Here is a 13,343-nt window from a genome sequence, read left to right as displayed (position 1 = left end):
AGATTAGAAAGAGGTGACGTCAGTGCTAACCAGGCCCTGACCCGGCCACGGTGCCCCAGGCCAAAAGTCCCATGGAAGTCGAGGGGAACTTTGAGTCTCATTTACGCTAGGAAGTAGCACCGAATTAATCGGTCAAGTGGTATTGCCTCCCAACATGGACGCAGTTCTATCGATATACGGTTTTGTAATGGCACCGCTATTCCTGTAGAGAAAGGGCAATATCCGTACTGGTACAGTCACCCTTATACTGGTAGAACTGCATCCACTCGAGAGCTTTTACTGGTATAATACTGCAGTTAAAACAAACAAACAAATAAACCCCACCCCCCCTACCCAAACCACTTATACCCGTAAAACTTTTCAGTGTAAGCCGGGCCTTAGCATCTGCCCAGCTGGTCATACTCAGCGTTTTTCCACACGTCGATCTCACAGTGCTCTACGCAGGGGCACACATTACCACCCCCCCATTTCACAGCCAGTCAGTAGCATCGCGGGGGATAGAACCTAGGCCTCCTGGCCCCCAAAAGAGCAACTTCCAAGCCTCACAATTCAACACTCTACAGTGACAATGGAAATATTCACAGTGCTTTACATCTGTGGCTAAAGTCCCGGATTTCTCCTTGCTGGCAGTTCACCTTTTTCCATTACCACATTGCTTTTCACTGAAGTTCTTTAACCTAATCCTGATGCAAAAGCTCTATTGGAAAATTACAAAGAGCACAGTCCACATTCGGTCAGACACAAGCCAAGATCAGGAAGTACAGTTCAGCTAAGAAGGGGTACGGACACACTCCCTCAAATTACTTTAGTATTTTATTTGGGGAACTGCTTAAAAGAAAACAATTCTATTATATGTTGAGGGTTTATTTTTGTCCTTTTCTTTTGGGAAAGCACATTGTGTAACTTACTGCACAATACCGCAGCTAGATAGAGTGCGATGCTATTAAAGGAAAGAACTACACACAGCTAATGTTGAGGCTATGACACAAGCCAACAAAACAACCAGGAAATTCAAGATTGGACCCAACAATCAATTCTCGACTATAAAGAGCCGCTCCGGTCTGCCTCTAAGAGGCACATCCAGGACATGCACAATAGTCATTAAAAATACATACGAAACATCACTTTCAAATTTCAGCCTTGGTAAAACACAAGCTGCCTTTTTCCTTTAATAAATTCATCAGCCATGGTGCCTCATCGCCCCCATCACATTTAAACACATTTAGGCTACAATGTCCAGCAATTTTAGACTAAACCTTATTAACAACTTCCACCTGCGGCTCTCCCGGTGTTTCTCCAGAGAGGCAGACATTCTTGCTATGTTGCAGATGTGGGCAATGTGAGGCAGAGTGGTTAAGGTGCACATGTTCAAAAGTGATCACTAATACCGGGTGCCCATCTCGAAACCCTTCGGGCCTGATTTTCAGAGGCGCGAAGCAGTCTCAACTCCAAGTGATGTCTGTGGAAAAGCACTGAGAGGGCTCAGAGCCCCTGGAATGAGGTGAGCACACAGACGCTGGGCCCCCAGAAGCAATGGACACTTTCGAATATTTGGGATCTGATTGCAGGATCAGGACCTTGGAGTGGCAGTGTTTTACACCCTGTGAGCAGGTGTAAGTGACGACACAAATCGCAAGGCAGAAGAGAGTCAGACCCTGTGCCTTTGAACAAGCAGCAACGCCGTTTTGCAAGATTACTTTACATATGGACACCTACCTGTTCACTTTTGATTCAAGTAGATTGAATTAAAACCTTCACACAAAGAATTGCTTAGTAATGTTCTTGGCCTCTCCGTTTCATACTGCTGCAAGATACCAGATGGAGAGCCAAAGAAAGCATCCAGGGAAAACATCCCAGTTAACTGAAAGGAGGCACATGCCTACTAATTCATAAGCTTCTTGGCTCTAAGAGATTATCTTGTAACACCTGCAGATGGATAATTGTCCGCAGGCTTGTCCCAACCGCTCAGAAAAGGGAACGGGCCGTCAGTGTATGATTTCCCAGCGAGAGCATTCCAGACTGGCGCTTTGCCTGGCGTGAATTGTTCCAGCTGCAACGCACAGTGCTACGGAGACATTTATCTTCCCCTTACCTCATCCTTTTCAACGTCTTCATCAATCTCAAATACGTGGTTTGGAATCTTCTCCGGTCTAAAGGATTTGCTGAAAATATAACACACTATGTAAGACAGCCACATAAAAGGGAAGAATTCAGGACAATAGTAAAGAACGCGTACCAGTCCTCTTGTCACTGCTGGAAACGTACATGCATGCAATGGAATAAGTAGGCTCAACAACAGATATTATTTGCAAAAATTGATGTGGATGAGTAGGGAGGAGGTAGGACAATGGCAGGCCATACATTCGTGTGTGTCGCCGTGACGTGTCAAGAGCGGGTGGCTGCCTAAAAGATATGCCTTAGCTCAAGCAGAAGTTACTGAGCTTAGAGAAATCCCAAATCTCTGGCCTATACTATGCAGAAAGCCAGACTAGATCATCATAATGGTTCCCTTCGGGCCTTGAAATCTATGGATCTTGTTGCTTCTCTGGGAGAAAATGAGATAAACGTGCAGAGGTCTCAATCAAAGCTTGTACATGAACCTTCCCCCACGCCCTCTTCACGCGCACCGAAGCTGGGCTTCACGTTGAACGTACACTTCAGTACGAGTGAAACCTACAGGAACTGGTGCCTTAATTGACCACCAGAGAGATCTGTATACTCTAAAAACCTCCAAGTCACTCTGAAGCCTGGTTTTCTGACCAAACGTGACCAAAGTCTGACTTCCGACCAAAGTCCACAGGTGGGTGGCCAATGATCTTGCTCTACCTATAGAATGCCCATAGCCTTTATAGAGCCAAATCCTGCTTGCCTTACTCACTTGTGTAGTCCCATTTACGTCACTGGCACTTCTTGTGTGAGCAAGGCAAGCAGTGTTTTATCCACAGGGGCTGGAGGAGGGTGGCTTCTTCCTTTGGTTGTTGTTACACTGTGTAACTTCGCCAACTTCAGTGCAGTTATTGCTGGTTTGCATGAGCAGGACCGAGTCAAGGGGCCGGCCCATCATTTATTTTGCAAAACCCAACAACGATCAGATAGCAAGAACATGTGCAAACTGAATGTAATTCAAGCACCAATGGCATCCTCTTGTGCATGGCTTTCACACCACCTGCATGGAGCAGACCTCTTGCACATCGAGCTGGTCGGGAATTTTTTGACATAACATTTTTTTCATCGAAAAATGCCCATTTGTGGAAACCAAACCTGTTTGCAAGACAAGGCCCTTTCCGATAGGGTGACCAGACAGCAAATGTGAACAATTGGGGCAGGGGGTGGGGGATAATAGAAACCTATATAAGAAAAAGACCCCAAAATTGGGACTGTCCCTATAAAATCGGGACATCTGGTCACCCTACTTTCCGACGAACCTCCTGACCAGAAACGTGTTGAATTGTCAAGCCATCTCTTTTGGACATTTTCAAAGTGAAAAATTCCAGTTTTCCGGTTCAGAATGACTCTCTGTTTCAAAATTTAAGCCAATTAGACTGAAAAAGGTTAAAAGGGAAAAGGTTGAAACTGAAACAAAATGTTCACAATTCCAGAACTAAAACATTTTGATCCACCTGAGCCAATTATTTTTCTCCAGTTTTTTTGGTTCACAAAAATTTCCAGATTTTGACTTTTCGTCTCAATTCTGGACAGCAAAACTTTTCAAACTCAAAACCACTCACAGCGCAGGCAAAGCCAGCCTGCCCCCCCAGAGGAGTCAATTAGCAAGAAGAGGCTGTCAGCGTACCACGAGAGCTTTGTCTGAAGCAGTTTGAGAGGTGAGGGGGGCAAAACTGACCCCACCCAGCACATAACCACCCATCAATCAGGCATGCATGTGCTTGACTGAAGATGGAGGCACTAAACGAGATTAGCCTTTGGCTGGAATAACGCACAGGGCTGGCATTTTAATGCACAAAGCTTTCTTCAGCATTGCCAGTGTTGATGGCGATATTCTTATTCCCCAGGACTGGGATTTCCCCACCATGTTAGGCACAAGCAGGATTGACTTGAGCAAGGACCATGCTGTGACAGTCAGCATTCAGAGACAATGGGATTCCTGATTCGGGATGAGCAGACTGCACTGAAGCTACGTATTCTGCCACATTCCTGAATTTAGGCTCTTCCTGTCATAACAGCTGATGGAAGGAGGATGTTTGTACATTGACAGTGAACGAACCCCTGTAATGTCTCTGCAGTTCCCTGATACAGTCTGAGTGACACAGACCTCTGGCTTGCAAACCCTAAATAAAGGGCAAGTAAATCTCATGAGAAGATACAGGGGTGGGGCAAACACCAGGGAACAGAAAATATTAGTGGATTGTTGGATCAATAACAATATGTCAGAAGAACGGCCAGATTGGGTCAGACCAATGGTCCATCCAGTATCCTATCTTCTAACAGTGGCCAACGCCAGGTGCTTCAGAGGGAATGAACAGAACAGAACACGGCAATTATGGAGTGATCCATAATGATGTCCAGTTGCAGCCTCTGGCAGTCAGAGACTAGGGACACCTAGAGCATGGGTTTGCGTCCTTGACCATCTTGGCCAATAGCCATTGATGGACTTATCCTCCATGAACTTATCTAGTTCTTTTTTGAACCCTGTTATACTTTTTGACCTTCACAACATCCCTTGGCAATGAGTTCCACAGGTTAACTGTGCATTGTGTGACGAAGTCCTTTCTTCTGTTTGTTTTAAACCTGCTGCTTAGTAGTTTCAGTGGGTGACCCCTGGCTCTTGTGATATGTGAAGGGGTAAACAACATTTCCCTATTCACTTTCTCCACACCAGTCACGATTTTATAGACCTCTATCATTTCCCCTTAAGTCGTTTCTTTTCGAAGCTGAAACTTAGACCTGATCAAACCACAGTCTAGCAAGGTTATTAAGTGTTCCTAGCATCCCAGAAGAGAGACACTTACCACGGCAACATCCGGAAGTCACCCGAGTATTCTTCATATTTATAGTTCACCACATGCCAGTCCGAGTGGTACGTTTTAATGCACTGTAAGGAGAATGAGGCATGTTTTTTGAAATCACAGCATGCTAAGCAAAAACATGCACAACTCTTAAGAATGAAGAGCTACTAGTGAGACGCTGAGGCTGGCATTAAGGTAACAAACATACACAGTAGGTTGGACAAAGACTTCGTGGAGTTGTTTCACTTATCCTGGACTGGGGAAACTAAACACCACAGAATTCCTTTGAGACCTAGATACCCATGTGATAGGATGGCTGCTTTCAGAGCGCCTCCTCCTGGCCTCAGGGTGACTCTGCAAGAGGTCCCCGCCTCAATTTCTCTCTTCCAAGGGGCCGGTCACCTGCACAATTTCTCCACCATGTCACAAGCCCTTCCTGGGCTGCCCTCCTGTGGCAGGCCATGGCACGACTGGTGCAGCTACCTCGCTATGCCTCAGCCCAGGCCCTCTAGCTGGGGGGCTCCTCCGCCCTGTTTCTGTCCCGACTCCCGGGTTTGCTCCTAGCTTTTGCCCGGAGACATTGGCAGGCTCAGTCCTCTCTGGCCCTCTGGCTTCAGCTCTCCCGCTCGGAGAGCCAGCCAGCATCTCCCTCTGCTGCTCTAAGTCTCCAGCCCTTTCTGGCCGGGGGAAGTTTGTGGGTGACCCACGACTGCCTCCTCCTGTCACCAGCTGGATCTGGCTCCACAGCTTGATGAGGGACCTCTCGCCGCTCCCTCCTTCTGGGGCGTCCCCTCCCCGAGGCGCTCCATCCCGCTTGGCTCCTTTGAGCTCTCGGCCCCTAGACTCTCCCTCACCTCTGAGCCCTCCCCCATTTAATACTCCCAAGGGCAGCCCCACCCTCCTCGTTACACCAAACGAGGAGCGCCTGGCCTGGACAGGAGAGCTGCCCGGTTACAACGCACACCTAGCCTCTCACCAGCTGCACAGATGCTGGAATCTGCGCTTACCTCTGCCGTGGCTTTCGGACCTGACTAGTGCTGCTGAGTGCCCAGCCTGGCGCACTTTTGTGGAACCAGATTTTCAGACAGCGCCGGGCACCTGCCTCCGAGAGTCGGGCTCCTTTAACGGTGTCTCAAAACAGTCCTCCACCAATGGCACCTCTGCCGGGGTTCCCCGTTTCCCCCCCACTCTGGCCACGCGGGAGCTGGGCTCCCCACCAGTCCCCACCCGCAGCTGCCTGGGAACCACTCTCAAGGGCACAGTGGAGCTGCCAAGAGGAGTTGCTGCCGGGTCAAGAGCAACCCAGGAGTCATTTTCCATTTGGTGCTGCTCAGAGCAGCTGCTCTCGGGCATCTCCCTTCCCCAGTCTCGTTCCTGCCGACGCACACACAGGAGCCTCTCCAGCGGCTCTGAGGCACGGCAGGCGGAAGCAGTGAAGCCTCTGTCTTCCCCCTTCCCATTAAAGGCCTGGGGGTGCATACTGGGGGCAGCAGATGGCTCATAAACTGCAGCTGCCAGATAGAAAAAGAGTTGTTCCTCCAGGCCTGAAGTTACAGCTCCCCTGTGTCACAGACGAGGCCAGCAAAGCAACTTGCAGCCTTATCTGCCATTAGCTGCAGCGCCGCCTGGAGAGCATTTCCCCTGAAGGACAAGGCGCTGCAACGCTGCACGTCAAAGGCCTTTGCACTCTACCTCTTTGACAAAGAGACTCTGAGCCTTCCTTTGAGCGTCTTCTGGCACCGTAGACTGGACAGTCCTCTGCTGGCGACCTATCACCGAGATCTGCGGGGAGGTGGGATAGAAAACGAGATTTCATGGTTAATTGGGCCCATATAAATTGTCAGTGAAAATAATAAATACTCTGGGCCTGATTCAAGGCCTGGTCACTCCCATTTGACCTGGCTGTAACACCTTTGAAATCAGTGTAGAAGTGGACACTGAAATCGAAGGGGGTTCCCCAGCATGAGAGGGGGTTAGCGGAGGGGTGGATTAGGCCTTGTACGTGAGAAGGAGGCAGCACAAACTCACAGACACATCCTCCATCGGAAACATGAGCAGATCACGGAGAGGATCGCTGTAGATCTGGGCTTTCCTTTGCAGGACCACATTCTCGTAGTCCAAGGGTTCAACCACTTTGGTTTTTTCCTGAAGGAAAATAAAAGCAGAACAAAACAGATAGTGAAAAAAAATTGCAAATGTTGCATCTGAGGCACCCAGCCAAGAACTGACATTCACTTCCCCAACAAGAGTCATCAGTTCCACTTCTGCCCCTGAAGTTGGCTGCTACCGAATCCAGGTTACGCCAGGAGCCCTTAACAAATCACTTTTGTGACTCTCAGCACTCTGCCCTTCCACAGCGATGTTCACCTGAGGATTTCAAAGCACGGTACCAATGAATTACTCATTACATCAACCTTACAATCCTTCTGCCGTGTAGGTGAACATTACTGCGCACATCCTACAGGGTGAACTGCGGTTCAGTGACATGCCCATGGTCACACAACTGAATCGTCCTGACTGCTTTAAGCGCTAGCCGCCCCAGTCCACACGCCCTCTCTCCCTTTAGCGTGGAAAACAAGCTGCCTGGACAGGTTAGCGGTTGTGGTTTTAAAGGTATTTACCATCGTAGTAGTTCATCTGCACTAGTCTAAAACAATCCTGCTGGAATGACACTCCGACACTCAGTGTCGCTTGAGCTGTCTCTGTTTGAGGCTCGTTATGTGATGCGAGATTTACGCGGCCTCTGGAAGCCTGCCATTTGGCAAGATGACAGCAAACCAGCTGTTCTGAGCTCTAACCAGGAATCTTGCAGGATGGAAAGGAAGGTCAACACAATAATCCCTTGCAACACTTGAAACCCAAACGCCTAGCAATAAATCACACCTCCAGACACACTGTAAAGCGACAGTTTATGGCAAGAGCGATTGTAAAATCTCTGCGCCTGATTTTGCTCTCACTTAGAACACGGGCTTGCCTATGTTACAGGCACGACAGCAGCACTGCGGCAGCTGCGCCATTGTAGTACCAAAGTGTGGCCACTTGCTACAGCGACAGAAGGGTTTTTTCATTCGCCGTAGGTAATCCACCCCCTCGAGAGGGAGTAGCGAGGTCGACAGAATAATTCTTCCATTGACCTAGCAGTGTCTATACCAGGCCTTAGGTTGGCTTAACTATCAGGGTGTGAATTTTTCACAGCTCTGAGCAATGTAGCTAAGGTTTAGGTGAAGACCTGGGCTATGGTAAATCAGGAGAAACTCCACTGAAATCCATGGGGTCACAGTGGGTAAAGCTGGTGAGAGAGCACAATCAAGCCCTTTATAAACCATTGATAAATATATCTCGCTAGCAATGACTGTTCCACCCTTTTTCCATACAGATCTGCCATCACCTAATTCAGGGGTAGGCAACCTATGGCACGCGTGCCGAAGGCGGCACGCGAGCTGATTTTCAGCGGCACTCACACTGCCCGGGTCCTGGCCACCAGTCCAGAGGGATCTGCATTTTAATTTAATTTTAAATGAAGCTTCTTAAACATTTTAAAAACCTTATTTACTTTACATACAACAATAGTTTAGTTATATATTATAGACTTAGAGAAAGAGACCTTCTAAAAATGTTAAAATGTATTACTGGCACGCAAAACCTTAAATTAGAGTGAACAAATGAAGACTCGGCACACCACTTCTGAAAGGTTGCCGACCCCGACCTAATTGATAACAGCTGCATATTCAATCATATGGCAGCCTCGTCACGTACATACTAAATTCCTCTATCAGAAGATACAGCTTTACAACTTACTGCCTGCCATTTAAGGCCATTCCTTTTTTATTTTTCAGATTATTGCAGTTGCTGAAGAGAAAAAAACAAATTATTATTTTATCCTTGCCAAGGTGTTTTTATTCGACCCCTTTGGCAGAGACCTCTGGGAGTCAGCATGGCTTAGGTAAACTCCTGTGTTAGCCCACAGCGTTGCTGTGACGGTATTGTAAAACCACTGTGCTAGTCACTGCTTTTCCTTTAGCCAGATTAGAGAGCACCAAAAATGAACAAAGGCCAAAAAAGGGGGACAAAAAAGCCATGAATAGGAAAATTTACTCCAGTTCCAGCCCAGACTTTGGATTTCATAAGCAATTATCAGACACTTATCACAGGAGCTATGGAAATTTAATTTTATACCCAATTCTTTTCAAAGATGATAGCTGATGGGGAAGGATCACGATGAATGGAAAAATGAACTTCAGTCTATTAGCTTGACCCTGCTCGTGAGTTAGGAGAAAAGTGTAACACTCAACAGCCCCTCCACAGATGCTGTTTATTTAGTCTTTGCAGTGATTTCGATTACGTTTCAGTCTGGAACTAAAAACGCATCTACCTGAGATAACCCACGTCACAAAAGTAGCATGTTTAGGTGAAGCTTCAACATACTATTTTCAACTAGCAATAAACTGTACTCCAGACTCATCGGAATGTTTTGGTTGTGACACACTTTTATGTAACGTTCACTGTGAATTAAATATTGATCCATCAGCCCATCCTACAGGAAAGTATCCCATTGAGGTTCAAGGCAGTTTCTCTTAAGCCAGGCATAGAGGGTCAGGCCCAAGAGAAGAATTGTTACAAAGAATGAGAGGTGAAGCATTCAGCAGCTTATATTTTGCATGTGACCATCAAAATTCCAGCAACTGCCCTGTGAAAAAGCCTCACAGAGAACAGCTTCTGCTTCAGAGACAAATGGCCTCAGCACGAGCCGTTTCTAGCACCGACAACTTCCCATTTTGCTTTCAAACACAGAACTGTGGGTGCTGAGCACCGCACCGGATCAGACCCAAATGCATTTCTGAACTGCCGTGCAGAACACACTGAGAATGCTACACAAATTGCAGGACTGACAACCCCAAATGTTAAACAAGACAGGCCCTAAAACATCATGAGATTGGCTTCAATATTGAGAGGATTTTTAAAAAAAATATCATAAATAATAAGTTCTTTTTCTTGGCCTTCTGGTTTCCAAGTCTTTAGAGTGTGCTGGGGTCATATTTTCAAGCTTTCCTCTACAACCATACAGAGACTGACCTTTTTTTTTTTTTTTTTAAATGAACACTGAGAGTCTCACATAATCACAGGACTCCAGCAGCTGGGCCTTTAAGGAAAACACCATTGATAGTGAAAGTTGGCAACACTGTGTTGACATTTGGCAATCAGCCAGAGGCCCCAGGACTGTCTGGCTGGCTACGAACTACCTTGAAGCGTCTTTCTGGAAACACTACTTTTGAGAAACAGGAACACCAGCCGTATCAGACGGACTGTCCCAGATCAGATCCTTGGCACCCGCCAATGAGCACTTGATGGGACTCCGAATGGAAGTGGGGTGCAAAGTCGGCTTTAAACGAACCTTGCGCTCACACGATCCTGGGACCATTCTGTGCAGCATGAGCTAGAGCAGCCTGAAGGATGGGAACTTTAATTCTCTCCTCACCCCCATTTGGGCCTGATCCCGGGAGACCCTGAGCACCTCCTGACATTTGCTGCACTCCCTCAGGAGCTGCACCCCTGCCAGAGGCCACTCAGTCCTTGAGAGGGTGGAGACCTCAACAAGGCCAGGCACGTCACACCCCCAAACACTCGCACTTCACCTGCGGTTTGACTCTCCCGAATTCACACACGCTGTGGCAGGAGGACATTGATAGGCTCCTGGTAGAAATAGCTGGACCTTTACTTGTGCTTCCTAGCGCAGCATTTCCCGCTTGCGCAGGGTTTGGCATTCTCCAAATTCTTACGGAGAATTAATCTGCAGAAATTCAAGGATTTGCTTGTAAATTCAAACCTTGCATTGCTCTCGATCCAAAGTCATTCCAAGCAATTGCCACGACACAGTCACGTTCCATATTATGTAATCACTGTAAACCATGGTATACTGATTCCATTTGGCAGACAGAGCTAATGAAATGTACCAGTGGGTTAACGTCATTGTTACATGCCATTATTGAGTCTTTAAACTAAACATGCTCATATTAAGATTTGGGGCTGGGGATGTTAAAAAGACTAGTGATGCCACGACACAGGAAGATACACAGCTAAAGCAAACATCCAACCCTCTAAGGAGACTGCACTGAAGTATCCAATAGCGTTATACCTGAGGGAGTGATCAGGCCAAACACTGCCCAGGGTTTTGTCCCCATGTCCATAAGGCAGTAGTCACATTACTAACAAAAGGCCAACTTCCACCATCTTTACTGAAGCAAAACTGAGGGGTCAAGGGGAATTTAGTCCGATTAAGGATTGATGAATTTGGGCAAGAATTCCCTCCTCCTCTCCTGACCAGTTCAACAGTTGTTTCTGGCCTCCCTCTTTGGCGGAAAGAGAGGCTGCCTATCTGGGTGTCTCTTTTGGTTCTCATACTGCACCCATCTCCATGGTTTCTGAGATCCCATTTTCATTTGGCCTGCGACACCGGAGTATTTTCTTCTCTGGCATCTCATGGAGTTGCACCTGCTGACACTACGAAGGAATTTGGCTTTACGCCTTAGAGTAGAGTTTTGTTTCAGTATATACATCTGATCTGCTAGCAAGCAAAGGATACTTCCCAAAAACTGCAACCAAAGAGGCAGAAATGCCATTTTGTGTAAGAAGAGTGCTGTGGCCCTGCTGCATAAGCACAAAAAAGGAAGTGGTGTCATGTGATTAAAACTGAAATACACTCGATACAATTTGCATGTGCTCCAATGATGCAATGTGTTGTGGAAAACTATTTTGCCAGCCGTGGCACTAGAAAATTAGTACACCATTCCCTTCATAAAAAGAGAACTATTAGAAACTTAGTTTCTTTAACATTTCTCTATGCGCTCACAAATTAAATACCTCTGATTATGCTATTTTAAGGATAAAATTGCTATTATTTATGTTTTTGGTTTACTCATTTTTAACTAACTTCTATCAATATCAATAACATCTCATCAGCTTGACTATAAGGAGATATTATTTCCTTTTAACACCTGCAAATAACTCCAATTCACATTACTGGAAGGTCCATGTGGCCAGTAAGATTAAAACGGATCCTTCAATTTGTTCTTTTAGGATTGCGGTCAAAAAGAACACTCAATAAATTCAGTTGCCTAGGGCAGTAGTACCAATTTATCTCAAGTGGCAATAACTTTTAAGATATGTTTTAGACTGTAAAATCTTGCTTTATTATGTATATAAAACAAGTTTAGAAAATACTGGTTTATATTGCTTTTTTCCCCTTGTTTTCAGTTTATGAATGGGCTGCTGTTAACTTATATCATGTGTTGTAAATAAAAATGAGTTGACCTATTCCTAACACGTCTGATTATTAAAATGAAAGAATTTTAAATATCCAACGTGAATCTCACCATTTATTGCTCCTTATTTTCTTTTTTGCAGTTTTCCCCAATTAAGTGCTTTTCACACTGGTTTAAAGTCAGTTTCATTTTCAAGGGCTGCAGTATCCCCGGGAGGTTTTCCATTTGATCAAACACAACTGTTGCCACTCACTTTTAAAAACAAAACTAAATCCCTCTCCGATTGGTTTTCACAAATTGGACGTGTGGGGCCAAGTTGACTGTAAGGCTGTGGGAGGATGAACAGCACCCATTGCATAGGCTGCCCCAAGGTCTGGGGAAGGCTCAATCAGGAAGTCATTTGGGGTTAATTTCTAATGTGATAAGTAACAAACAATGAGATCTTAACAGTTTCCCACAGCACTTTAAAAATATCCACCTTTCACTTCAAGTTTCCTCGAATTGGCATGTGCACCAACAGAAAAACACCCCTCCGTCAACCTCGGGACCCGGTTCTGCAACCTACTGAGTCAGGCTTCCCACCCCCATCCCTGCAGGAGGCTAGCACGGGGCCGACATGCTGGTTAAGCCCTAGTTTCCTGCCTTAAGAGGTGCCTGGCCTCATGAGGCTGGTCAGCGAGCAGGGAATTCCATGCCGTGTGAATAGTGCACACAGCTTTTCACGTACGCGTTTTGAGCTTTGGGTTGGCAAAGGAGAGGCCTTGTGAAAAGTCTGTGTCTAACTGCCCCACCTGATTTTCCATTCCGAGTTCTTTTCATGCAGCGTAGTGCAGTAATGCCGCTGTGGATTAGCTCAAACAGCTGAAACGGTGCCATTACAATCGCTCTCTGGAAATGTGTGTGTCACCCCCCACACAACCCTCAATGAATTCCACCAAGCTCCGGCGGTGTGCGGATGCCAGCAAAACCCTTTAGACGTAGACATGATGAGCCCACCAGACAAACTAGCAACTTGGAAAAACCAGAGGTGTTTGCCAGAGAGCCTCTGCACTCTCGCAAGTGGGTAGTGTCTGAGAAGTACACAGCACGTGTTATACTGCATGAATCGCAACCACAT

At 46.5% G+C, this 13,343-nt stretch overlaps 1 protein-coding gene across 4 annotated transcripts in view; it reads right to left on the bottom strand.

Moving 5' to 3' along the window:
- Positions 1 to 13,343, bottom strand: part of DOCK11 (dedicator of cytokinesis 11) — a 121,498-nt gene that overhangs the window by 80,241 nt on the left and 27,914 nt on the right. For all 4 annotated transcript variants that reach the window (XM_026653046.2, XM_026653048.2, XM_026653047.2 and 1 more), the window contains exons 2-5: positions 6,996 to 7,112; positions 6,660 to 6,749; positions 4,971 to 5,053; positions 2,093 to 2,162 (exon numbers count right to left, since the gene is read on the bottom strand). In XM_026653046.2, the coding sequence (XP_026508831.1) occupies positions 2,093 to 2,162; positions 4,971 to 5,053; positions 6,660 to 6,749; positions 6,996 to 7,112 (360 nt within the window). The remainder of the gene's footprint in view (positions 1 to 2,092; positions 2,163 to 4,970; positions 5,054 to 6,659; positions 6,750 to 6,995; positions 7,113 to 13,343) is intronic.

The sequence above is a fragment of the Terrapene carolina genome, unplaced genomic scaffold (assembly GCF_002925995.2).
Source record: "Terrapene carolina triunguis isolate 2854851 unplaced genomic scaffold, T_m_triunguis-2.0 Scaffold131, whole genome shotgun sequence".
NCBI classification, from domain to species: Eukaryota; Metazoa; Chordata; order Testudines; family Emydidae; genus Terrapene; species Terrapene triunguis.
Note: the sequence above shows the minus strand (reverse complement) of the source record. Positions and strands in the feature narration are given on the sequence as shown.